The sequence below is a fragment of the Leopardus geoffroyi genome, chromosome X, assembly GCF_018350155.1.
Source record: "Leopardus geoffroyi isolate Oge1 chromosome X, O.geoffroyi_Oge1_pat1.0, whole genome shotgun sequence".
NCBI lineage: Eukaryota > Metazoa > Chordata > Mammalia > Carnivora > Felidae > Leopardus > Leopardus geoffroyi.
Window position 1 is genome coordinate 67,121,133 of NC_059343.1, and position 27,531 is coordinate 67,148,663.

Here is a 27,531-nt window from a genome sequence, read left to right on the forward strand (position 1 = left end):
GTGCATGTGCCCCCTTTGAATCAGCATTTTTGTATCTTTTGGATAAATACCTAGTAGTGCAATTGCTGGGTCGTAGGGTAGTTCTATTTTTAATTTTTTGAGGAACCTCCATACTGTTTTCCAGAGTGGTAGCACCAGTTTGAATTCCCACCAGTAGTGCAAAAGGGTTCCTCTTTCTCTGCATCCTCACCAACAACTGCTGTTGCCTGAGTTGTTCATTTTAGCCATGCTGACAGGTGGTAGGTGGTATCTCATTGTGATTTTGATTTGTATTTCCCTGATGATGAGTCATGTTGAGCATTTTTTATGTGTCTATTAGCCATCTGGATGTCTTCTTTGGAAAAGTGTTTATTCATGTCTTTTCCCATTTCTTCACTGGATTAGTTTCTTTGGGTGCTGAGTTTGATAAGTTCTTATAGATTTTAGACACTAACCCTTTCCGTGATATGTCGTTTGCAAATATCTCCTCCCATTCTGTTGGTAGCCTTTTAGTTTTGTTGATTCTTTCCTTCTCTGTGCAAAAGCTTTTTATCTTGATGAGGTCCCAAAAGTTCATTTTTGCTTTTGTTTCCCTTGCCTCTGGAGACATGTTAGGTAAGAAGTTTCTGTGACCAATGTCAGAGGTTGTTTCCTGTTTTCTCCTCTAGGATTTTGATGACTTCCTGTCTTACATTTAGGCCTTTCATCCGTTTTGAGTTTATTTTTGTGTATGGTGTGAGAAAGTCATCCAGGTCCATTCTCTGCATATTGCTGTTCAGGTTTCCCAGTACCATTTTATGAAGAGCCTATTTATTTCCATTGGATATTCTTTTCTCCTTTGTCATAGGTTAGTTGACCATACATTTGAGTGTCCATTTCTGGGTTGACTATTCTGTTCCATTGATCTATTTGTCTGTTTTTGTGACAGTACCATACTGTCTTGATGATTGCAGCTTTGTAATACATCTTGAAGTCTGGAATTGTGATGCCTCCAGCTTTGATTTTCTTTTTCAGGATTGCTTTGGCTATTAAGGGTCTTTTCTGCTTGCATAAATATTTTAAGATTGTTTGTTCTAGCTCTGTGGAGAATGTCGGTGTTATTTTGATAGGGATTACATTGAATATGTAGATTGCTTTAGGTAGTATCGATACTGCCCAAATTGTAGTACAATATTTGTTCTTCTAATCCATGAACATGGACTGGTTTTCCAATTTTTGTTTCTTCTTCATTTTTTTTTCATAAGCTTTATATAGTTTTCAGTGTATAGTTTTTTAACTGCTTCAATTAGGTTTATTCCTAGGTATTTTATGATTTTTGGTGTTACTGTAAATGGGATTGATTCCTTGATTTCTCCTTCTTCTGCTTCATTATTGTTGTATAGAAATGCAACAGATTTCTAAACATTGATTTTATATCCTGTAACTTTGATGAATTCATGTATCAGTTCTAGCAGTTTTTTTGGGTGCAGTCTTTTGGGTTTTCCATGTAGAGTATCATGTCTTCTGCAAAGAGTGTAAGTTTGACTTCCTCCTTGTCGATTTGGATACTTTTTATTTCTTTGTGTTGTATGATTGCTGAGGCTAGGACTTCCAACACTATGTTGAATAACAGTAGTGAGAGTAAAGTGGACATCCTTGTCATGTTCCTGACCTTAGGGGGAAGCTCTCAGTTTTTCCCCATTGTGGATGATAATTAGTGGTGGGTCTTTCATATATGGCCTTTATGATGTTGCAGTATGATCCTTCTATCCCCACTTTCTTGATTTTTTTTTATCAAGAAGGATACCGTATTTTGTCAAATGATTTTTCTGCATCTATTGAGAGGATCATGTGGTTCTTATCCGTTCTTTTATTAATGTGATGTATCACATTGGTTGATTTGCAGATATTGATTTGTGGATATTGAATGAGATCTGCATCCCAGGAATAAATCCTACTTGATCATGGTGAATAATTCTTTAACTGTATTGTTGGATCAGGTTTGTTAGTATCTTGTTGAGAATTTTTGCATCCATGTTCATGAAGGAAATTTGTCTGTATTTCTTTTCAGTGAGGTCTTTGTCTGGTTTTGGAATCAAGGAAATGCTGTACTCATAGAATGAGTTTGGAAGTTTTCCTTCCATTTCTGTTTTTGGGAACAGCTTCAAAAAATAGGTGTTAACTCTTTTTTAAATGTTTGGTAGAATTCCCCTGGAAAGCTATTTGGCCCTGGACTCTTTGTTGGGAGATTTTTTTATTATTGATACATTTTTGTTTTACTGGTTAGGAGTCTGTTCAAATTTTCTATTTCTTCCTGTTTCAGCTTTTATACATGTTTCTAGGAATTTGTCCATTTCTTCCAGATTGCCCAATTTGTTGGGATTTAATTGCTCATATTAGTCTTTTATTATTGTTTGTATTTCGACAGTGTTGGTTGTGATCTCTCCTCCTTTGTTCACCCAGGTGCCTCAGAAGAACAAATATTCTTAAAATACGCATACTACCCCAAGCAATCTACACATTTAATGCAATCCCTGATTGCATTAAATTGTGAAAATTTTTCACAGAGCTAGAACAATTCTAAAATTTATACGGAAACAGAAAAGACCCTAAATAGCCAAAGAAACCTTGAAAAAGAAAAGCAAAGCTGGAGGCAACACAATTCCAGACTTCAAGTTGTGTTACAAGGGTGTAGTAATAAAAACAGTATGGTACTGGCACAAAAATAGGCACATAGATCAATAGAACAAAATAGAAAACCCAGAAATTAACCCACAACTATATGGTCAATTAATCTTTGAAAGAGCAGGAAAGAATATCCAATGGGAAAAAACAATGCCTCTTCAATAAATGGTGTTGGGAAAACTTGACAGCAACATGCAAAAGAATGAAACTGTACAACTTTCTTATACCGTACACAAAAACAAATTTAAAATGGATTAAAGACCTAAATGTGAGGCATGAAACTATTAAAAATCCTAGAGAACACAGGCAGTAACCTCCTTGACATTGGCTGTACAGCTTCTTACAAGCTATGTCTCCTAAGACAAGGGAAAATAAAGTATTGGGACTTCATCAAAATAAAAAGCTTCTGCACACCAAAGGAAACAATCAACAAAACTAAAAGGCAACCTAGGGAAAGGGAGAAGGTATTTACAAATGACATATCTGATAAGGGATAATACCCAAAATATGTAAAAATGTTATAAAATTCAACAGCCAAAAAATGAATAATCCAATTAACAATGGACAGAATAGACATTTTCCCAGAGAAGACATACAGATGGCCAACGGACACATGAAAAGATGTTCATGATCACTGGTCATCTGGGAAATGGAAATCAAAACTACAATGAGGTATCACCCCAAACCTGTCAGAATGGCTAAAATCAACAACATAAGAGGGGTGCCTGGGTGGCTCAGTCGGTTAAAGCCCCACATCTGTCTGTCTGTCTGTCTGTCTCTCTCTCAAAATAAATAAAGTTTAAAAAACACACCATAAGTAACAGGTGTTAGTGAGGATGTGGAGAAAGGGGAACCCTCTTGCCCTGTTGGTGGGAATGCAGAGTTTTGCAGCCACTCTGGAAAACAGTATGGGCATTCCTCAGATAGTTAAAAATAGAACTACCCTATGACCCAGCAATTGCACTACACTGTATTTACCCAAAGAATACAAAAATACTAATTCAAAGAGATACACACACCCCAATATTTAAAGCAGCATTATCTAGCTCATTTATGGAAACAGCCCAAGTGTCCATGAGTGGATAATGAAGATGTGCTATGTATATATGTTATATATATACACACATACCATGGAATATTACTCAACATAGAAAAGAATGAAATCTTGCCATTTGCAACAACATGGATAGAGCTATAGACTATTATGCTAAGTGAAATAAGTCAGTCAGAGAAAGCCTAATACCATATGATTTCACTCATATGTGGAATTTAAGAAAAAAACCAAATGAGCAAAAGGGAAAAAAAAGAGGCAAACCAGGAAACAGACCCTTGACTATAGAAAACAAACTGATGGTTACCAGAAGAGAGGTGGGTGGGTATGGATTATATAAATGATGGGGATTAAGTTGGGCACTTTTGATCAGTGCAGAGTGTTGTATGTTGAATCACTATATTGTATACCTGAAATTAATATTACACTACACTATATATTTACTAAGAGGAAATTTAAATTAAAACTTAAAAAAAATGTGTAGTAAGGCTGCTATTCAGAATAGAAACAAACAAGGCAAACAGATAAAAAAATGTGCAAAAGTTTTGCACAAATATTCCCCTAAACGACATATCCAAAAGGGCTCTTAATATATTAAAAGGTGTGTCGGGGCACCTGGGTGGCTCCGTCGGTTAAGTGTCTGACTTTGGCTCGGGTCATGATCTTGTGGTTCTTGAGGATGAGCCCCACGTTGGGCTCTGTGCTGACAGCTCAGAGCCTAGAGCCTGCTTCGGATTCTGTGTATTCCTCTCTCTCTGCCCATCCCTGTCTCTCTCTCAAAAATAAACCTTATAAAAATTAAATATAATATATATATATGTTTAAATATATATATATATGTTAAAAATTATGACAATGATAAAAGCCATTCCTCATCATGCAGGAGGACTAAAAGAGAAACACATGGTCCAGAATGAGGATCCCTTAGTACTCTACACCATGGTAGTCATATCATACTTGGAACAAGACATTTAGTTTTGGGGACCACCCTCTGCAGAAGAGAGAAATTGACAAACTGGAACATTATTTAGAGGAGAGACTCTGGACATTACAGCATATTAAGGCTAGTTAAAAAAAAAGACTGGTTAGAGAAACTGGAAATATTAACTTGGAGGAGAGAAGGCTTCCTATTGCAAAGGCTTTCACAAGAATAGAAATGAGTTGATAACTATGAATTATTAGTATCAAAGGAACATAAAAAGAAACTGCTCAGCTAAACCTCAGAAAAAAATTCTAAAATTTTACCTTGAACAAAAACAGTATAGGAATGCTTCAGGAATTGTGAGTTCACTGTAACTGGAGGTGTTTGCAATTAATGCCTGGATGACCAATTGTTGTTGTTATTGTCAGGGTGTGTAAGGGGCTGGGAATTTGATCTCTGAGGTCCTTTTCGGATCTTTGATTCCTTAAATTGTGGAATTGTGGTATGGTGTGGTGTGTATACGTGTGTAAGGAAGGGATCTGAAAGCAGGCCTCATTTGGAAGAACTAATACTTGGAAAAGCACCCTCCAACCTAGACCATTTCATCTCTTTGTGATGCTAATGGAGTTATTCTCACAGGTTGACTCACTACTCTTATGGAATCAGTGACACCCAGTGAAAGATTAATGGGCCAGTAGCCTTTACTGCAAGTATCAGCAGGTTTTAGAAATAGTTGTTCTTGCCTGGAGTTCTGTTCAGTTCCCTGAGACCTTTTTTTTGTTACTGCTCAAGGACAATGGATAAAATAACATTCTACCTCTCTGCTGGAATTCTGTACAGAGCTGATAAAAAAAAATTATCTTTAAGCGTTGCTTTTTCAAGCACAGAACATTTATTTTACATGGGTGTGTGGCACCCTGTAGCTGCTACAACTATGGTCATAACATCTTGGATGAGATCAGAACTCTGGACCCAGTACTTCCAAGATGTCTTCTGGCACCAAGTCCTAAAGTTCCTGCTGATGCACATCACCATGTAGCAGGTGACTGAAACAGGCTTAGAACTCCTAAGCACAATTCTCTGTTACTTAACGTACTCTGTTTCCACTGCAGATAATGCCATTGATGGTGACACTTGGAGAGAACAACAGTAAGTCCTCCAAAGTGCAATATTTTTTTAAATTTAGATATGTATGTGTTAATGTGTTGTCTGTTAATAAAGAAAAGATATATTCTTAATCTTCCACCTGCCAGAGCAGATGGAAGCATGGAGACCAGGGCATCACTGAATAACATTGTTGGTGGTTTCATCCAACACTGTTTGATGAACACTGTTCAAACACTGTTTGAACACTTAAAAACCTAGGCACTCTTATTTTGGAAACACCACTCCACAGTGTATCAAAATTTTTAAAAATTCAAATGTACCTATCTTCTTACTCAAATATAAATGTTAAATAAAATATTAATATTTTATAACTTTGTTTTTTTTAAATTTTTTTCAATGTTTATTTTTGAGAGACAGAGAGAGACAGAAGGTGAGTATGGAAGGGGCAGAGAGAGAGGGAGACACAGAATTCAAAGCAGGCTCCAGGCCCTGAGCTGTCAGCACAGAGCCCGATGCGGGGCTTGAGCCCATGAACCGTGAGGTCATGACCTGGGCTGAAGTCAGACGCGCAACTGACTGAGCCACCCAGGTGCCCCTATAACTTTGTTTTTAATTTTAAAATCATTTAGCACCAAGTACATCGTTAAATTATGCTTGACAGTGATTTCTCTACAACCATTATATATATTTGCGAATTCTGCTGCTGTAGAAGAAAAATCTAAACTGCAAATTGTTTTCAAGTGAAGTAAAATACTGATGAATGTTAAATTTAATGTTTAAAAAAGCTGACATGGTAATGTTTTCCATCTATTTCACTATTTCTTAATTGTGATTTTGTAGTCTTCTTTTTGTATTATGGGCTAAATAATATTTTCACTTTCTCAAAAGTTTAAAAATAGGAAATTTTCTGCTTTTGTCAATAATGGACTGGGTGATCCGGAACAACCTTCTTGCAAAAGGCAATTTAAATGTTAGAAGACACTTTACAAAATCTTGTTAAAAATATCAAAGACCTAGTCAAAAAAGTGAGGAATTACCAGAGTAAGAAAAGGGGATGGATTACAAATCCAAAGAACTCAGCGATAAATTAGAGCTGCTTTTTCCCATGGGCCATTTGCTGAGTAGGAAAATGAAGCTTCTAGGCAGACCTTCTCTCCTGAAGATAACCCGCCTGAAGATTCCCAACCCTGAATGGGGTGTGACAGCATAAGTAGTCTCTACTTGAGAAGGGAAAGTGCTGCCCTGAAGAAACAAGTATCAGTTCAGGCAAGGAGGTAGAAAGAATGGGGAAAAGGTTGAATATGTAGAAGAGTTTTCTCATCATAAACAGAACCCCCAGTGGAATATAGTGAAAAGGTTTGAGAGGGAGGAAATATGGAGATTGAAATTGAGGTAGAATTTCTGAGTGAGATGTCTTCTAGCTTTTACCCTATGCAAGATGCATGATCCATTTCTACCAGAAATTATGAGACTCCCATTATGTTAACTCTTCCATATCACAGATATCTTCAATCCTGTCTTCTTATTCTATCTTTTCACCTATACTCCAATTTTATCTCTGTGTGTACAGCTCACTGAAATTGTCCTATACCCTCCAGCTCAGCAGTTGGCCTAAAAATTCAAAACAGGGAACCAAAATGTATATTTTGAGTAGTGGTGTACTCATTCTGACACCATTACTAGTATGAGTATCTGGCTCGGCAAAGGGGATTTGGGACAGAGAAGCATTTGTAGGAACTTACCTGCATATCAGAAAAGTGCTAAGGTTAGGAACTTATATCAGAAAACTCAGCGAGGGAGGAAAGGGGAGTAAAACCTGCTAAGAAGTGTCGTTAGACTTCAATATCTAAGACCAAGGTCATAAAATCTCTACTCATACCTCCACAGCTCCATTCTTGTGATTGGGGTAACATCAGATAGTTCCTCAAGGAAATCAACATTCTTTTCCAGTCTAGACCAGGGCAATGCTGGGCCCAAATGATAACATTTTAATAGGCTAGAGTGCCTATCTAGTTTGCCAGCAATTCCACATGTAAGAATTTATTCCAAAATAATTATTAGAGGTGTGGACAAAAATTTGTAGATAAACATATACTGCAGCATTAACTACAATATAGAATAATTGAAAACAAGCAACATGTCCAATAGTGCAGAACTGGATAAATAACTTTTGGTATGTTTGTGAAATGGAACCATGTAAAACCATTAAAAATCATGTGGAATAATATTTCCTGACATGGGATAATTTTTCAAATGCTTTGTAAGTGAAAAACAGTAATTTACAAAATAGTATGTATCCTATGATAATTTTTAAAATGTGTTTACTCTCTTCCTTCCTGCCACTTCTCTCAACCCTTCACACCCACTTTCATCTATCCCTGACTAGACTTAGAAGGGCTTGCATCAATGTATTAAAGATGGTTATCTCCAGATACTTTCTTTCTTTCCAATATTTGCTAAATTTTCTGAACACAGCATGAACTTATTTTATAAATTTTGAAAAATACTAACATTTGTTAATAAATCAGTAGATTTCCAGTTCCATCCATGTTGCTGCAAATGGCATGATTTAATTCTCATTACCAAGTAGTATTCCATTGTACACATATGCTGAGTGAAGTAAGTCAGTCAGAAGGACAGATATCATGTGTTTTCACTCATATGTGGATCTTGAGAAGCCTAACAAAAGACCATGGGGGAAGGGAAGGGTAAAAATAGTTACAAACAGAGAGGGAGGGAGGCAAACCACAAGAGACACTTAAATACAGAGAACAAACTGAGGGTGGATGGGGGTGGGAAGAGGGAAAATGGGTGATTGGCATTGAGGGCGCTTGTTGGGATGAGCACTGGGTGTTGTATGTAAGCTAATTTGACAATAAATTATATTTTACAAATATAAATAAATAAATAAATAAATAAATAAATGATATCTTATGGCAATAAGTCACAAATACTGTTTGAAAATTCTTTGATCCATCTTACTTTAATCAGGCCATAATCTTTCCAGTAAAATTATATTAAAATGATTTGGGGAACTACTTTATGTAAGATTAAAATGAAGCAAAAATGTCTATTCTAGAATATACATTCCAGGGATGGTTGAATATAGTAAGGTATATGTCTAATATAATCTATAATGTTAATTTCTAGGATAAAAATATTGGTAAAACCGGTCCCCTCATGTATCCCAAGTATTGTCAATAAGGGACAACAGATTTTGTTTATTGGTGAAATTTTCACTTAAATTAATATATCTGGATTTAAAATTAATTAAATACCAGGAATCATCTTCCCATTCCTGAGAGTTTCAGATAAACTGAACTCATTATTCATTCTGCCATCCAGTTCTCTGCAGATATAAATTTATTTTATGAGTATGTAGAATAAGTACAAGAGTTTTTCTTTCTTTCTTTTTATTTTTTCAATTCAAAAGAGACTATGGGTCAAAATGTCCAAATAGAATACATGTTGACCACTAAGAGACAGGAGTCTGGGCGATATATGTATATGAAAAATTGTGTACATTTTGCCAAATCAAAACCTGAATGAAGATTTTCCTATCCTGTGGACTGGGAAGCACAATAACAGTCACCCTGAATTAGACAACAATGAAAGTAGCTTATCACCCTGACTTATTTCTGCCTGATCATTTGTATAATGATTTTGAGTTGTATCTAGAGAAGGAGTTAGACACATGAAGAGGACAGAAAAGAGTAAAAGGGTGTGGGAGAAAAGTGAAGAATGAGAGAAAAACAGAAAAAGCATGAAAATGAGAATAAATATGGTGATTTCAATGGGGAGTCAACAATGATTATGTAGGGAAGTTAGTTTGGAGGCGGAAGGGATAAGACTATGGCTAGTGTAGGGCCAGATTATGGAAGGAGATCCTTAGAAACATAATTTAGGTTTGATTTGATAGTCTATGGAGAGCTATGTTTAGTGATATATGATAGTAATATTTTAAATTTTTTAGTGTTTATTTTTGAGAGAGAGAGAGAGAGAGTGAGTCAGAGCATGAGCAGGGGTGGGGCAGAGAGACAGGCAGACACAGAATCTGAAGTAGGCTTCAGGCTCTGAACTGTCAGCACAGAGCCCGATGTGGGGCTCGAACCCACAAACTGTGAGATCATGACCTGAGCCGAAGTTGGACACTTAACCAACTGAGCCACCCAGGTGCCCTGTATGAAAGTAATATTTTAGAAGGAAAGATAGGTAACTATTATTGAGTACTTTACTTATTCTGGTCAATGTGATACAGGATGGGCAAGAGGGTGGCCTTTGAAGTTGGTTGACTTAAGGTCTAGTACTGACTCTGGAATTTACCAGCTATATGACATTGGGAAAATTACTTATTTTCCTGAGTCTCAGTTTCTTCATCTGTAAAATTGTTGTTATAATATCCACCCTTCAACGTTGTTGTATGGATCATACAGATTGAAGAAGGGAGAAACTATGAATAGGGAACAGTTAGGAAGGTATTACAATGAATGAACCTAGACAAAGGTGATTACACCACTAGAATGGAGAGGGAGGAAAAACTGCAAAGGAAAAGGAAAGAAGTAGGACAGATAAGTGACTACCTCACCTCACTCTTATTCATCTTGCAAGTTTCTTATTTCTGTTCATATGACATAATCTGGGATAATGAAATTACACTCTGAAGTACAGGGTCTCTCTCTAGACATTATCAATTGTTTATTCATTCCCTAGAGTTATAAATAACCGTTTATTTTCTCTGTTCATCATTTAAACATCTCTGCAACATACGATTCAAACTCCCTTTCTTCAGTCAGTTAAAAAAAAACAAAACAAAGCAAAAAGTCATTCACTTTCTTACACTGTATTTTCAATTTTGTTATTGTTTGCAATTTCTTCCTCCATTATTGAGTTTGCCAGTCAGGCCTCCTGTGAATTTTCACAGAGACAGGATTCCCTATCATAACAAAAAGTGAAACAGAAAGAAAACTAGTCCTGCCGTTTCTGGGCTTAGAGAAACGTGAAACTTCTTAAACCTTCTGTGTCATTGGTTACTTCTTCAGTGCCTAATTTCTGCTACCAACTAACATTAGATAATCACTACATAATAGGAGTCTTAAAACGCACAAGGCTTGGAAGGCATGGGCTTTCTTACCAGTGTCTGTATTCAACATAGAGCGTCTTATTTCAAGAAAGGTCTGTCTTATTTGCATACATTTCTGACCAGGAAGTTATGCACAGAACTTTTAGTTTCTGTGGGAAAATGACCTTTATTTTAATATAATTTAATTCAACCCTTTCTTTTGTTTTTTCTTTCTCCTCTACCTCTTCTCGGGGAGAAAATAGTAAAAAATAAATGTTTCAACAGATCTCGCGGTGTTATTCGAGATTCCCTAATAAAAAAAAAAAATAGAAATGATGCAAATGAGCCTGTGTTTTCCAGGCTTTGGGGCTGAGACTGCAGTGTTCTGAGCTCAGTGAAAGCAGTCAAGGGAGGAGGCGGGTCTCTGGCAATTTCCCTTTCTAACTTCCCCCACCCTTCTCTTCCAACCTCTGTTCCACCTCGAGGTGGATTCCAGCCTTTGCGGCAGCTGCTCTCTAGCCCTTTGCAGGACCCAAACAACAGCGGCCGGCCATCGTTCCCAGGATGGTGATCCGTGTGTATATTGCATCTTCCTCTGGTTCTACGGCGGTAAGGAGGGTGGGGAGACCACTTTGTTTTCCTACATACCAGTCTCCTTCTGCCCCAGAACCCTTAAATTGAAGTTCCTCTGGCAGCTGTTTTTTCAGAAGACACACACATCTTCCACCCCTCCTCCCCTTCTTCTGTTTCTTCTCTTTGTTGCATCAATTTCATTTTTCCATGGGGTTTAGCTTTGTTTGCCTTATGTTAGAACCACATTTCTTCTTTGAAGGAAAAAGGCGGCTACTGAGTTTTGGTAGATGGGAGATGGTGGCTTAGGGTCTTTAAGGTTAGGGGAAGAAGGCAAGTAAAATCACACTGGTGAGTTTCTGGAGTGGGAAATTTGCCATTTGTGCTTCTAGGTACTGAGATCAAGGGCAGGAGTGCAGTTCTGTAAGGATGCAAAACATGCTAACTGAAGATAATTGAGTGGAGGCCTATTTAGGCATTGTGATTATTTTTGAAGTGAGACCCCTTTAATCAGAGAGTTATATTGCCAATGTGTGGGAGAGGGTGTTTAAATTCAGCCTAAAAAGTGTTAGAACTAGGCAGAATGGGAGGGGATTTTGGGAACAATGATGCAAAGTTGTGGGTTTTTTTTAACTTTAATGTGACAAGGGGCCTGTTTTTTCCTTCCATATTGCCCCTTATTTTGATTTTTTTTCTTTTTTTCTTTTTTCAAAAGATTTTACTTGTAATATTTCTAACTGCTTCAACTATATTGAGAACTAAAAATGGAACTAAAAAATAAGTGGCTTCTTGTGTAGAGGCAGACTCCACTTGCTTTTTTTTTTTTAATGTTTATTTATTTTTTTGAGAGAGAGAGAGACACAGAACATGAGTGGCTGAGGGGCAGACAGAGAGGGAGATACAGAATCTGAAGCGGGCTCCAGGCTCTGAGCTACCAGCACAGAGCCAGACATGGGGCTCGAACCCAGGAACCTTGAGACCACGACCTGAGTTGAAGTAGGACCCACTGAGCCACCCAGGCACCCCTCCAGTTGCTGCTTCTTAAAATGATAGGACAGGTCCCCCCCTGGATTCATGTGCTTTTAATTTAGAATAATATATCAGCAGCTGTGGGGAGCAATAGGGTAAACTGGGGTGAAAGCTGAGTGTATATCCATGATAAATGAAAGTACCTGTTTTTCACAACTCAAGAGAAAAGCTAACAGTAAGTAGCACATTTCTTATGTGTGAGTTCAGGATGTAGGATGTAGGAACTGCATCCCTCTTCTGAGCTTTAGAGCAGCAGCTATTCCATGTTTTCACTGTTATTGTTTATTTTTGTTTTGTTTATTTACCCCCTAAGTGGGTTTGGGATAAAACTGAAGGTTCTGGGGGTGCCTGGGTGGCTCAGTCGGTTGAGTGTCCGACTTTGGCTCAGTTCATGATCTCACGATTCTCGTGGGTTCAAGCCCCGCATGGGGCTCTGTGCTGACCTCTCAGAGCCTGGGACCTGCTTTGGATTCTGTGTTTCCCTCTCTCTGCCCTTCCCCTGCTCGCACTGTTTCTCTCTCTCTCTCTCTCAAAAATAAATAAACACTAAAAAAAAAATTTAACTGAAGCTTATGTGAAATCACAGGAACCTTGAACTTTGAACTTTATCTTCTCTGGTCACCGTGTGTGGGTATGTTCAGACAGTTTTTAGATGGAATACTTTACTTTACATTTTTTTGGGCAAGTTTAGGTTGAAAACATAAAGAGAACTTTTTATATTACCTTTGAACTTTATTTTATGAGCTTCTTGCCTCATTATTATCCATATATATTCTGATATTTCAGAGTAACATTTGAGTTTCTCAGAGTCTCAAGTCCAGTATAACAATTGTAAAATTTTAAAGACCAGCTTAATAACTTTAGTTAAATTCCTGATTAGATTGAACAGATAAGGAAGTTAGTTTCATTTTGGGTGATGCGCAGTTACAGTACTGCTATTTATTCTTTGCTTTCTTCTACCCTTCCTCCAAAAGTATATTCAAAAAGAAACTCCATTCAGAATTTCTATTAAAGTAAGAACAATTGTACCTCTCTCTTTATTAAGATTTAAATTTCTAAGGGCCTTAAAAAATAACTGCTTTCTCTTATTATGTACATTGTTAGACTAGAATGGTGAAGATTCTACCAATAGTAAATATTTATGCTATTTGTGTTTTGTTTCAATTTTTTCTTATGCGTAATTAGATTTGTCTGTTATTTAAGTAATTATAGTTCTTTTGAGCCTGTTATCAAAATTATACGTATTGACAAAATAAATTCTTATTTTTTTATAAATTATGGATACTTTTAAATAATACTAAAATGGTATAAAGTGAGTGTACTTCAGGAAGAGCTCATTTATAACATAAATGGGAAATACTCAAGTGGCAATACTAAGTTTTTCCCTTAAGATTGCTACCATATAGTTTTTAACACACAATTTAGAAATTTTGGGGTAAAAATCATAATAGGAACCCAAAAATTACTCAAAGTGAGATAGTCTTATAAGTGATTTAGTGTAGTTCTCTGAAGAGCATTTAAAAGAAAGCTTTTGATTTTGGACTGATAATTTCTGATGGTTTTCTGACTCTTCTTAATGGTTGTTACAAAGTAACCAATATTAGATATTTTGTCAGGCAGGGGAGGATCTATGATAATTCTAAAACAATATTAAGTTATTCTGTTTTTATTTCAAGATTCTTTTTCCCTCATAGCTTGATTTAAAAAACAGAAAAGTTTTCATTTACTCAATTCTGTCCCAATACAGAAGAGTAACACTTGCTTCTCAAAAATTTAGAAATGAAAGTAAGTATGTTAATTTTTGCAACGGATTTCTAGAAAGCCATAATAATAATAGTAGTGGGAACACTTAATTGTGTCAAGTGCTATCTAATTTTTTTCTTGACAATTTTTAGTCCTATGAATCAGGTCTTATGATTATCTCTCTTTTTAGGTTAAGGAAATACAGGTTCAGAAATGTTAAACAACTTTCCAAGGTCACATAAGTAGGAAGCCACAGAACTTGTATCTAATACAAGCTGTTTGAATCCAATAACATGTGTTTAACCACCAACAAATATATTGTTCCACTGGTGCATCATAGCTAGGAGGCATGAGAAGGTAAATGTGAATATGAGGTGAGAGGCACAGAAATAACTATGCCCTTTAAGTGGAAGAATTGCCTGAGTATGTGTGTGTCTGTGTACACACACACACACACACACACACACACACACACCCAGAGGTTAGAAAAAAGAGGAGCTGATGTGGAGGAGAGATAGTATGTCCAAAGCTGAATGCCAGTAAATGGGGTAGATGACCATTCACTCAAGGACAGGGAGATAGAGACATGCCCATTTGGAACTGTTTTTTATAGATCAAGGTATGGAAATTCAGGCATTAATATTGTTTCTTTTTATGGAAACAATTTAGCAGCAATGCAGTTCCAAAGTTGTTTGTTCATAGGAAGTGATTTAGTGATTTCTGCCTGTCCAGAGCTGTTTGTGCATGTCTTGACCCACTGTAACACAGAGGTATACACCATGGTTTTTTTTTTCCTTGAGATTGTAATGCCCTATAAATTTGTATTTAATGGAAAAATAGTAAGCACAGACCTATAAAAATAAATTTCAATAACTTTTAACAAAAATCAATATTGGCCTTTGATCAAAATTGCTAGAGTGATGATTGCTTAGAGATTTTTGACTGGTTTGAGAGGGTTTTTTTTTTTTCTCAAACTTCTTTTCCTTGGACCCATAATAATCTCCATTGTTTGGTCTCTATGCATTCTAGGTGTGCTTGGTGTAGAAATGTTAAGATTGTGGTAGGATAGATCATTTCTAGGGGTTTTATTTATGAAATAAAATTTATAAGATGATCTCTTTTATGACTGCTAAAACAAACTATTACTAATGAATAAATTAAATATACATAATTTTTCTTTACGACAGTATGTGCTATACAAGTTATAAAAACATTTAAATAAAACAAATGCTTGTGATTGCCAAAGCATGAGTCACAGTATTTTTTTTCATTTGGATAATATAGATGTGGAATAATTAAACTACAGCTATTCATCTATATGATTTCCAAGTAATTGTTTTTAGGTGACAGAGTATTTTGCTGTTCTGACTCTGCATTTATAAATTGAACATTGATTTGATGTATGCTATAGTCTTTGTTATAACTGTCAAGATTTGCTTGAATGCTGTTTAAAGGTATTGATAAACTACTTAAAAGGACAAAATCAGAAACTGTTCATCATATGAATGCATTGACATACTTTTTGGATGTTCTAAAACAGTGGGAAATGATAACTTTCACTTGGCAAATGCAGGAACTCAATATCAGCACCTTCAGCCTGATGCTCTATATTTGATGACTGACTTCCTCAATTTCAAAACAATAATGACAAAGTTTTTGGAATAATTTTGCCAACTTAAAGAGGCTTGGAAAACACAATTATCGGTGATGATTTTTGAGCTTTTAAAAGTCAAATGGTTTCAGAGAAGAATGTATTTTGGAAATTTAGTATAAAATTAGATTTATAATCTGGTAGAAGAGAAAGATAAAGTGGATTTATCTCTAGCTCAAAGACTAATTTCTCTACTGAGGAGGAGTTTCGATCAATAAACTGTAAGGTCAATTCTCCCCTTGAGTTGACCTGAAAAAAAAATTGACGCCTCAGATACAATCAGGTCAAGTGTTCTAATTCTCTGTGGTTAATCTTTAAATTCTTCTCTAAAATATATATCGCACAGTCAAATATATATCTTTTTTAAAGTTTATTTATTTATTTATGTTTTTAATTTTTGTTTAATGTTTATTTTTGACAGAGAGAGACAGAGCATGAGCAGGGGAGGGGCAGAGGGAGAGAGAGACACAGAATATGAAGCAGGCTCCAAGCCCTGAGCTGTCAGCACAGAGCCTGATGCAGGGCTCAAACTCCCAGACCGTGAGATCATGACCTGAGCTGAAGTCAGATGCTCAACCTACTGAGCCGCCCAGGCGCCCCAAGTTTATTTATTTATTTTTGAGAGAGAGAGGGGGAGAGTGCAAGCTGGGGAGGGGCAAGGAGAGAGGAAGAGAAAATCCCAAGCAAACTCTGTGCTGTTAGCACAAAACCCAACGAGGGGCTTGATCTCATGAATTGTGAGGTCATGACCTGAGCTGCAGTCATGAGCCAGATGGTTAACTGACTGAGCCATTAGGTGCCTGAAACATATATCTTTTATAGAAATATTTTCTGCTTTAATTGAATTATCCATGGTTATATTTCGTTTCTTACTGATAAAATTAAACAGTGAGAATCTGTTGGTGATTATCTGACCGTCTGCTTTCAGTTATGCTTTATAGCCCACCAGGAGGCCTTTTAAACCTAGTACTGAATTATTTCCTCCAATCCAGACCAAGATTAAACAAACGTATATTTAGAGAGAAGGGGCAGCTCATTTATTATGACTTTTTATTAATAAGAGAGCCAAAACTGGCATTTACACTTGGCCAGTTGAGCAGAATTCTAAGCAAAGGGCTAATTTGCTAGTCCAGTCCTTCACATTTTGGCTTTATTAGGTTGTTTAAAGTTTTGCAGATTGCCAGAACCATTAGGCAAAAATTAAATATAAATTAAAAAAAATCATGACAAATTCAAAGATTGTATATATAAAAGTATACAGTGTCAGTGTTGCTAGATTTTTTATTTTATTACTCATTCATTAATGTGACTAATCAAGATTTGAGTCTAGTAATAGTAAAGGCTAACATTTATTTATGCATTATATATATCAGGCACTGTGCCCAGTGTTTTACATACATAATCTTAATTAGTTCAATCCTTATAATGACACTGGGGTGTAAGTACTATTATTATATTTATTTCATGCACTTGGAGAGAGTATCCCTAAGACCCAGAACCATTAGGTATATTCTTCAAGATCAAAGAGTTACAAATGGCAGAACTGTGATTAGAACCCAAGTTGTTCTGACTCCAGAAGCCACTCCTAAACACTGTATAATTTACACATCCTTTTAGTGTATAGGTATTGAACAAAAATTAGGTCAGTAGTACATTAAAACCTTCTCATGTGACTATGGATCTATAATTGTCATTTAACACTGGATGATGCCTGGGTCGCCTGGGTGGCTCAGTCAGTTAAGCGCCTGACTTCTGCTCAGGTCATGATCTCACGGCTTGTGAGTTTGAGCCACGTGTTGGGCTCTGTGCTGACAGCTCAGAGCCTGGAGCCTGCTTCAGATTCTTTATCTCCCTCTCTTTCTGCCCGTCCCCTGATGATGCTTTTCTCTCTCTGTTCTCAACAATAAATAAATGTTGGGAAAAAAAAGACTAGATGATGCCTAACCAGGGAAATGTGTCTTCATCCATAATCTGTACATGAATTAGGTGCAACTGAGGGAAGTAAGGGGGTTGGTTAGCAGCATCAATTTCAGATACATTTTAGTTCTTTCTTTAAAATAAAAATAAAATTGCATAGGGGTGCCTGGGTGACTCAGTTGGCTGAGGGTCATGAGATTGAGCCCTGCATCATGCTCTGTGCTGTGAGTGGAGCCTGCTTAAGATTCTCCTTCTCTTTCCCTCTGCCCCTCTCCTGCAACTTGTACTCTCTTTCTCTAACGTGGAAAAAAAATTGCCTAGCCAAGGACAGATTTTAAAATAGCATTTGTGCCATGTATTGAAGTTTTATGACTTTGATTCTTTTCTCTAAAAAATTTTTTTATGTTGCTATAAACCAACATAATTCAGAGATGGCTTTCTTTGATTCTTACCTTCTAAATTTATTAGGAAGGCAGTACTAGTATGACTTGTAAACTTTGGTTCTGGATTCTAGTCTGAGTTCTGGCCCTTTGGTTTAGTCCTTTCTGAAAATGAGACCCTATCAGAGTTGGAGTTAAAGCCAAACATTTTTGTTTAGGGGATTTCCAACAGTGAGTCAAAACAAATAGAACTTTACCTTTTAAATACCAGAGAATATTTATTTCAGTTAACAGTTACAATTTGGGAAAATTTTGTCTGTTTTACCACCACCACTTAGACAATTATTTCATCATTAAGTGCAGCATATTTCTCAATGTTAAAATTAAAACAGTAAATATAGGGGCACCTGGGTGGGTCAGTTGGTTAAGCGTCAGACTTCAGCTCAGGTCATGATCTTGAGGTTTGTGAGTTCGAGCCCCACGTCAGGCTCTGTGCTGACAGCTCAGAGACTGGAGCCTGCTTCAGATTCTGTGTCTCCCTCTCTCTCTGCCCCTCCCCCACTTGTGCTCTGTCTCTCTCTCAAAAATAAATAAACATTAAAACAATTAAAAAATAAAAATAAAACACTAAATATATACTTAATAGTAGCTGCAATATCAGAAACCATTCTATCCAGCATGGTATTTCAGTTTATTTAGAAGGAAGATGAGGATAGGTTAAAAATATGATAAATTATCTCACTTTAAATTCTCACACAAATAATTTGTCAGTGAGCTCTTAAAATGTACCAGGGATAGTGGTAAGAACTTTACATACATTATATCATTGAATTCTTTTGACAACTCAACAAAGTCAGTACTCTTAACATTGTCCATTTTTAAGAAGAGGAAACAGGGTCAAGAGAGCTAGTAAAGCACCCCTCCCCCAGGTTTGTCTGATGCCAGAGCTCATGATCTTAACAACTATGCTATTTGGCCTTCTGGTTGATATTTACTGATTATCCACTATGAATGTGGCTTTGAAATTAATTTATAAGTCATTGCAAACTTGCTTTTCTGATAAACTGGGAAAATCATGAAAAGTACTTCTTAATTAATTGCTTTATAGCAGCACCAAGAATAATTCTGGTGGTCTGTTATATCATGTAGAGAACTTAGAATTCTTCAGAGCAGAAAATCAAAGTCATCATAGCTCAATATGTTCTATTACTTAGAATGCAGAATATGTACTTTTATCTCAATATAAGAAAATTACTTGTGTAAGGCAGTCTAACTAAAAGTAGATGAGAGAAATTGTTTTTAGAATGGATTTTAAGCTTTCAGCTAGACCAGGTAGCTTTAGGGTGAGGTATTGCCCATGTGATGTGTAGGTCGCTAAACCTTTCTGTACTTCTCGTAACCCCCAGAAATGGAATATAGCTGTCATAAAATGAGAATATCATGGAAGAAAGCTTCTACAAGTGTTTTAGAAATCCATTACTGAAAATTATAGTATATGATTTCACACTTTCAGAAACTTAAATATTTTTGGTCTCGTGCATCAGCTAACTATTTTGAACTCAAAAGATGCAGTAGTTGGGGTGAGGCTTTTTCAATAAATTTCTATTTAAAAATTTGGGAATATTAAGTTTATATTTTCTAAGCAATGTTGAGAGGACAATCAAGGGTGGTGGGATGATATACAGAGTTTTCCAGAGACAAAGACTTGGTGAATTTTAAAGGGAATAAGTAGGAAGTGTGACAGGATCTGGAATAAAGCCAATTCTATACCAGACTTGGAATTTTTAAGAAAAGCTTGTTGAAAGACAAGTACAAAACTATTATGAGGAAACTGTGAATAAACATTGACTTATTGTCCAGTTGCATTAGTACTTATGATTACATTTGGAAGTTTAAATAATAATTTTTGTTTGGTATGTGCTTATATCCCCTTAAAAATTGGTTATGATCAGACTCTGCATGGGAACCTTAAGAGAGAAGTTTATATATCTCACTTGGAATTCAGTCTGACTACCAAAAGGTTGACCTCAAGAACTAAAACTACACATCCCAGGAAATTCTTATATTGCCCAAATATCAAAGACTGCTCTGGAGAGGTCCTACCTTCCATACAGCATATGTGTACTTTTGAAAGCCAGTGACTCTAGATTTCATAAAAAGTAATGCACTCTATGATGCTTCAAAACACAAAGGATCTAACACAATCTTATCTAAATAATTTATGTCTAGATGACCAAGTAAATTTTCTATAAATTAATTTCTAATTACTTTTTGAAAATCTCTCATATATAGAGATGGATTTGATTTTTTTTTTTACTGCATAATGTGGGTGGATAAAGAAATATTAGAACTGTCCTTTTAGGATAATGTTTAAAACCAGGTAAACAGTTCACAAGCATATTATTGCTTGGAATATATAGAGAACATCTCAAAAGGGGCTCTTGGTACAACAATTAGATACCTTAATGTGCAATACCTCATGCTGAGAGATTCTGGGGGAACAAAAAGCAAAATCTGAATTATTGGGTTGCCAAAACATGCTTCAACAATTATAAAGAAAAGTAGTTAGAATATCTCCTAATGAGTGAGGCCATTATGACTAATTTTATACCCGCACTTGCAAAAAGGACCATTATTTGATGCCACTATAAGATTTCCTGAAAATATTTGAAGTTGAAATGGTAAGCATTAATTTATGTGTCTATTTTGGTTTTGTTTTAGTAAACATGTATAGCAGCATTTATTTCATGTGATTACCAATGAGCCCTTATTTTGTAAAAGCATATGATAAAAAAGATCGCATGTTGTTGTATTTCACTCATAATGTGGAATTTAAGAAACAAAACAGATGGGGGCGCCTGAGTGGCTCAGTTGGTTAAGCATCCTACTTTGGCTCAGGACATGATCTCACGGTTCATGGGTTCGAGCCCTGCGTCAGGCTCTGTGCTGACAGCTCAGAGTCTTGAGCCTGCTTCAGATTCTGTATCTCTCTGTTTCTCTGCCTCCCCCTTGCTCACACTCTCTTTCTGTCTCTCAAAACTAATAAACATTAAAAATTAAAAAAAAAGAAAAAGAAAACAATTGAACTTAAGGCAAGGGAAGGAAAAATAAGATAAAAACAGAGAAGGAGGCAAACTATAAGAGACTCTTAAATACAGAGAACAAACTGAGGGTTGCTGGAGGGAAGGTAGGTGGGGGGATGGGCTAAATGTGTGATGGGAATTAAGGGGGGGCACTTGTTGGGATGAGCACTGGGTGTTTATAAGTGATGAATCACTGGATTCTACTCCTGAAACTAGTACTGCACTGAAACTAGTACTAACTTGAATTTAAATAAATAAGTTAAAAAAATAGACATTGAAAAGAGAAAAAAATAGCATTAGAATGTTTTTCTAAACATTTTCTCAAGCTATAGAGATTGTCTTTACCACAGTAATTAAGTCATATAAAGTGGGTTTCTGTATATAAAAGAACAGATTTTGAGGCCAAGTCAATGTTTTTACAGTTTATGTCTTAGCTTTCCTCCTCTCAGAATGACGGGCCTGTCAAAATTTAAGATCCTTTGCAGAGCTCTACTTTAGAATAGTACTATTTCAAAATTCAATGGAGATAACAACTTACCTACCTTCTCCACCAGACCATGAGCTCCTTACTGTCCAGAATATGCTTATACATGGTAAGTTTCTAAATAAATATTTGTTGATGCATTAATGGATGAGATGTTTAAATTCAAGTACAAACATGTCATCCAAATGGAGATATGCAGTTGATAGTGAGAAATGTGTGACTAGAACTTGGGGAAGTTGGTGGCTAGAGGACAGGTTTTAGAGTCATTCGCAAAGAAGTTCTTGAAACCATAGGAAAGAAGAGCTCACTTGGAGGGAGGAATTATAAAGTGAGATGAGAAGAGGGCTGAGAACAAACACAGTATCTTGGTGGATGTTCACATTTAGGATGGTGTGAAAGGAAGCAGATGCAGAAGGAAACAGGAGGATTCATTAAGAGAGATCAGAGTAACATCCTTTAGTGGAAACTGGAATAGGGAAGAGTTTTGAAGAAAGGTGACCATTGTTGGCTGGTACCATACAGAAATTGTAAAAAAAAGAAAGAAACTGATTTGAAAAGGCCATTGAATTAAAAATAAGGAAATTATTAATGATCTTGAAAATTTCATTTTCAGTGGAATTCTGAGGACAGAAGCCATATTAGAAAGTGTAAATAAATGCATTATGTAATGATGAAGAGGTGAGTATGTAGACTAACATTTGAGTAGTTGGATGAAAAGAAAAAAGGAAGATAGTTGAAAAGAATTAAAATAACATTATTTTAGAGTGATTAAAATAGAACAAAACTAAGTGAAGTGGAATTTTTCCCTGAAAAATCCTATTTGCCACTTTCCCCAGCCTAGATTTATCAGAACATTGTTTTTTTTTATTTCATTGTAGAATCAATTTTAAACTAACTCAATTACTAGTGGCTGAAATATTGAAGAATTAATATTTTAGAAATTATGACACAGAGAGAAGATGAATATTTGTGATGAGAAAACAATGAAACCAAATAAACATCTTTATTTTATTTATTGAAATTTTCAATCTTCTTTATCAAGACATATCCAAATTACTTCAGAAAGCATTCTCTTTAAAGTATAAAAGCCTTTGCTAATTTCAGTGACCATATAAAATCTGTGTTGACTATGTAGCAAAATGTCTTTATTTTTAGTGGTAAATTTAAATTACCCTTGTAAGAGAATAGGCAGGAAAGTCAAAGTTCTTATAGAAATTATAAAGACAGCTGGACAATTTACCTTACTCTTACTTCAGTAAGAGTTCAGGCAAACTTCAGCAAAGACTACTTTGACTCTTTAGAAAATATTGCTCTTCTCAACTCTAACTTCTATTAGATGGATTATTTTAGTCATAAGAAAGTACAACTTATCCTTTTTTTTTTAGTTTCTTCTTTTACATTTAGTCCCCCTACTCTCAATCCTAATATAGCTTCCAAGAGGCAAGAAGGAGTATAGGGCTGGGAGATGAGTAGTCAGTCAGATAACCCCCTTAAGATTTCTGGGCTGACTTGGGATCTGGTGAAAGCAATTCAAAAAAAAAAAAAAAAAAAAAAGACAAAGAAAGATAAATGAAAAGAAATTAGAAATGTGGGAATTCACATAAATTATTAAATTCAATTTTATAGTGTTTATGGAGCTCTGGTTTAGTACTTCTACATTTAACAAACTTTATAATATGTGTACATACATATACTATATAAAAATTTGGCAGAGATACTCAAGTGCAGAATCTTAGATAGGGTGGACAGGCCCTGCCAATTCTAGATCTCTAGGCTGTACTGAGGATTCTCTTATTCCAAAATTCATTCATTCATCCATAAAATATTTACTGTCATCCACTGGGCTAAACTCTGGATCCGGGTCCTCGAGGGCAAAAAACAGCCAGGAATAATCCTTAGCCTCTTCTCTGAGCCAGAATAAGGGAGAACATATAGAGACATCAATTTGGGGTACCAAACTATGTGGTTTACAAATAAGGAGGTATATATGAGGGGCTCAAAAGCAGAAGTAATTTAGGGACTACTTGTGTGCAAGTTGGTATGCTATCTCACAGGAATTATCATTCTCTTGCCCATCAACAAATGTCCCAAGGTACTTTGTCTACCTCTTCCAGTTGCCCTGACAGTGATCTTCACCTTGAATAACTATTCCAAAAGCAGTGATAGTTTATTAATTGAATTTAACTTTTACTCAGTTTTCCTGCCATTTCACTAGAGAAGGGTGTGGGAAATAGGTCCTAAGCACAATTTACACTTTCATCTTATTTTTGAACATTTTGCACAAGTATGATTATTATACAGTTCTGATTAAAGCCAAATTTAGCAATGGCAACAAGATGAAGATTTGTGGTTTTATTGCCTTACTATTTCTATCAGTTACTTTGGGATTCTGGAACAAAGATGCTAGACTCCTGTTTTATTATCTAAAAAATACCTTTTAGACCACTCTATAATCCCTTCACTTTGGGATCACCCCAGCTTTGATCTTTTGTGTAAACAGTTATGTGTTACAAAAATCTGACTCCTTTATTTATACTACCTCAACCATCTTATTTTTGTCTCTCCCTTTGTGCTCTTCCTGGCTCTTTCCTTCTTTTCCAAGGATTATAGGATTCCCAACTACAGTATATGGTTCACTGTTTGGTTCAGGGTTCTTCATATCAATGTGCTTTATTTACTTTGGATTTAGCTCATGCCATTGCTACAATTAAATTTGATAAGGACTGTATCTTAAGCTAGACTTGAATAGCTAGGCTATTCAATATGTTTGCCTTTGATTAAGTATATGGCAAAGAGGCTAAGTACTGAAACAATATTTCTCCTCATGTTTCCACCAATTATTAGATAATAAAGATAATTTTAGTCCCTCCTTTCCCCTTCCACCATGTTTCTAACTCCCTGCCACAAACATGTAAATTCTGTCAAAAAAAAATTGTTGCCTAAATACCAAGAGTTAATAAGCATTGAAATCCAGTTGGACCCTGTTGTTGGGGTGGATAAATTTTCTCCTAGTACCAGATAGTTCTTAAAATAGCATTAAGGCTTTCACATTTTTATAATGGTGTTTTGGTGAACTAAAAAAACTATTTATAGATGGAAAAGACATGGAAAAATATTTTTGGTTGTTAATGTCACTTGTTATTAAGAAACCTAGAGTTTAACATTGAAAGTTAATTCTCCTTCGTAAAAATATTGGCTTTCAGTATCTTCTATTTTCATCAACATCAAATGTACTGAAAATAAGCTCTTAGAAGCATCTAGGTAGAAGCCTAGGAAGTCATCCAGTCTATCCAAAGAAGGACTGCCTGTGAACTGTCCCACCAAGATTGTAATCAATTTCCTCTTAGTAAAATCTCTAAAGAAGGAAATCTTCAACCTCCCTTGGTAATATGCTGCAGTACTTCTTTCTTCTATTTTCTGTTGTCTTAGACTTGTGAACTTAGATTATGGAACTTTGCATGACCAATGAAGAATATGTTTTACCTTTTTCTGTGTAGTAAAGAGGGAGATCAGATTCTTGTAACCATGGATTCAAAGGAAGTAAAGCACTGTGCAATTCATAGAAATCAACTAGTTATCAGCTCAACATATATTTCCTAGTATCTGACGACAAAATATTCAACTCTGTGAATGACAAGATGTTTGTCCTAAGAGTTTACAACCTACCTTGTTTTTGAAAGCTTAAAATATGTTTGATGGTACTTTTTCTCTTCTTTTATATCACTCTTTTTTGGAGGGAAACATTCTGGGTGTTGTTCATGCCTACAGATCAGTACCCTCTAATCTCATGGCAAAAAGGAATATTCCAATATATTGGTTATTTCATGAGACTTGTGATTTATTGACTTTAATCTCAAAATCAGCAGTTTAAGCACCTTCAAGTTAGTAATTCATTAAAGCCCAAGTACTAGGTATTGTTCTTATGATAGTTGATGGTGTTATTAATGAAGAGAATTATATGGCATGGCTAATGTAATATCTAATGTAGTGCCTTTAAAAGGTTTAATTTCCAGAAAAAAATATTTTGTTGTGAAATTATTATACTACTTACTTGCTGTTATAGAGAAAACAACTGTTCTAGAACTCTTTTTTTTATTATTATGAAAATTATTGTCAAATTGGTTTCCATACAACACGCAGTACTAATCCCAAAAGGTGCCCTCCTTAATACCCATCACCCACCCACCCCTCCCTCCCACTCCCAATAAACCCTCAGTTTGTTCTTAGTTTTTAGGAGTCTCTTATATTTTGGCTCCCTCCCTCTCTAACCATTTTTTTCCTTCCCCTCCCCCATGGTCTTCTGTTAAGTTTCTCAGGATCCACATAGGAGTGAAAACATATGGGATCTGTCCTTCTCTGTATGACATATTTCACTTAGCATAACACTCTCCAGTTCCATCCACGTTGCTACAAAAGGCCATATTTCATTCTTTCTCATTGCCACATAGTATTCCATTGTGTATATAAACCACAATTTCTTTATCCATTCATCAGCTGATGGACACTTAGGCTCTTTCAATAATTTAGCTATTGTTGAGAGTGTTTCTATAAACATTGGGGTACAAGTGCCCCTATGCATCAGCACTCCTGTATCCCTTGGGTAAATTCCTAGCAGTGTTATTGCTGGGTCATAGGATAGGTCTATTTTTAATTTTTTGAGGAACCTCCACACTGTTTTCCAGAGTGGCTGCACCAGTTTGCATGCCCACCAACAGTGCAACAGGGTCCCCGTTTCTCCACATCCTCTCCAGCATCGATAGTCTCCTGTTTTGTTCATTTTAGCCACTCTGACCTGCGTGAGGTGGTATCTGAGTGTGGTTTTGATTTGTATTTCCCTGAGGAGGAGCGACGTTGAGCATCTTTTCATGTGCCTGTTGGCCATCCGGATGTCTTCTTTAGAGAAGTGTCTATTCATGTTTTCTGCCCATTTCTTCACTGGATTGTTTGTTTTTCGGGTGTGGAGTTTGGTGAGCACATTATAGATTTTGGATACTAGCCCTTTGTCCCATATGTCATTTGCAAATATCTTTTCCCATTCCATTGGTTGCCTTTTAGTTTTGTTGATTGTTTCCTTTCCTGTGCAGAAGCTTTTTATCTTCATGAGGTCCCAGTAGGTCATTTTTGCTTTTAATTCCCTTGCCTTTGGAGATGTGTCAAGTAAGAAATTGCTGCAGCTGAGGTCAGAGAGGTTTTTCCCTGCTTTCTCCTCTACGGTTTTGATGGTTTCCCGTCTCACATTCAGATCCTTTATCCACTTTGAGTTTGTTTTTGTGAATGGTGTAAGAAAGGGGTCTAGTTTCATCCTTCTGGATGTTGCTGTCCTGTTTTCCCAGCACCATTTGTTAAAGAGACTGTCTTTTTTCCATTGGGTATTCTTTCCTGCTTTGTCAAAGATGAGTTGGCCATACTTTTGTGGGTCTAGTTCTGGGGTTTCTATTCTATTGATTGGTCTATGTGTCTGTTTTTGTGCCAATACCATGCTGTCTTGATGATTACAGCTTTGTAGTAGAGGCTAAAGTCTGGGATTGTGATGCCTCCTTCTTTGGTCTTCTTCTTCAAAATTCCTTTGGCTATTCGGGGCCTTTTGTGGTTCCATATGAATTTTAGGATTGCTTGTTCAAGCTTTGAGAAGAATGCTGGTGCAATTTTGATTGGGATTGCATTGAATGTGTAGATAGCATTGGGTATTATTGACATTTTAATAATATTTATTCTTCCAATCCATGAGCACAGAATGTTTTTCCATTTCTTTATATATTCTTCAATTTCCTTCATAAGCTTTCTATACTATTCAGCATACAGATCTTTTACATCTTTGGTTAGGTTTATTCCTAGGTATGTTAGGATTCTTGGTGCCATTGTGAATAGGATCAGTTTCTTTATTTGTCTTTC

At 36.0% G+C, this 27,531-nt stretch overlaps 1 protein-coding gene across 1 annotated transcript in view; it reads left to right on the top strand.

The window, feature by feature from the left end:
* The first annotated feature begins 11,145 nt into the window (after positions 1-11,145).
* The window catches only part of SH3BGRL (SH3 domain binding glutamate rich protein like), an 85,096-nt gene continuing 68,710 nt past the window's right edge, over positions 11,146-27,531 (top strand). The window contains exon 1 of the mRNA XM_045470784.1: positions 11,146-11,391. Coding sequence (XP_045326740.1) covers positions 11,347-11,391 — 45 coding nt within the window. The 5' untranslated portion in view covers positions 11,146-11,346. The remainder of the gene's footprint in view (positions 11,392-27,531) is intronic.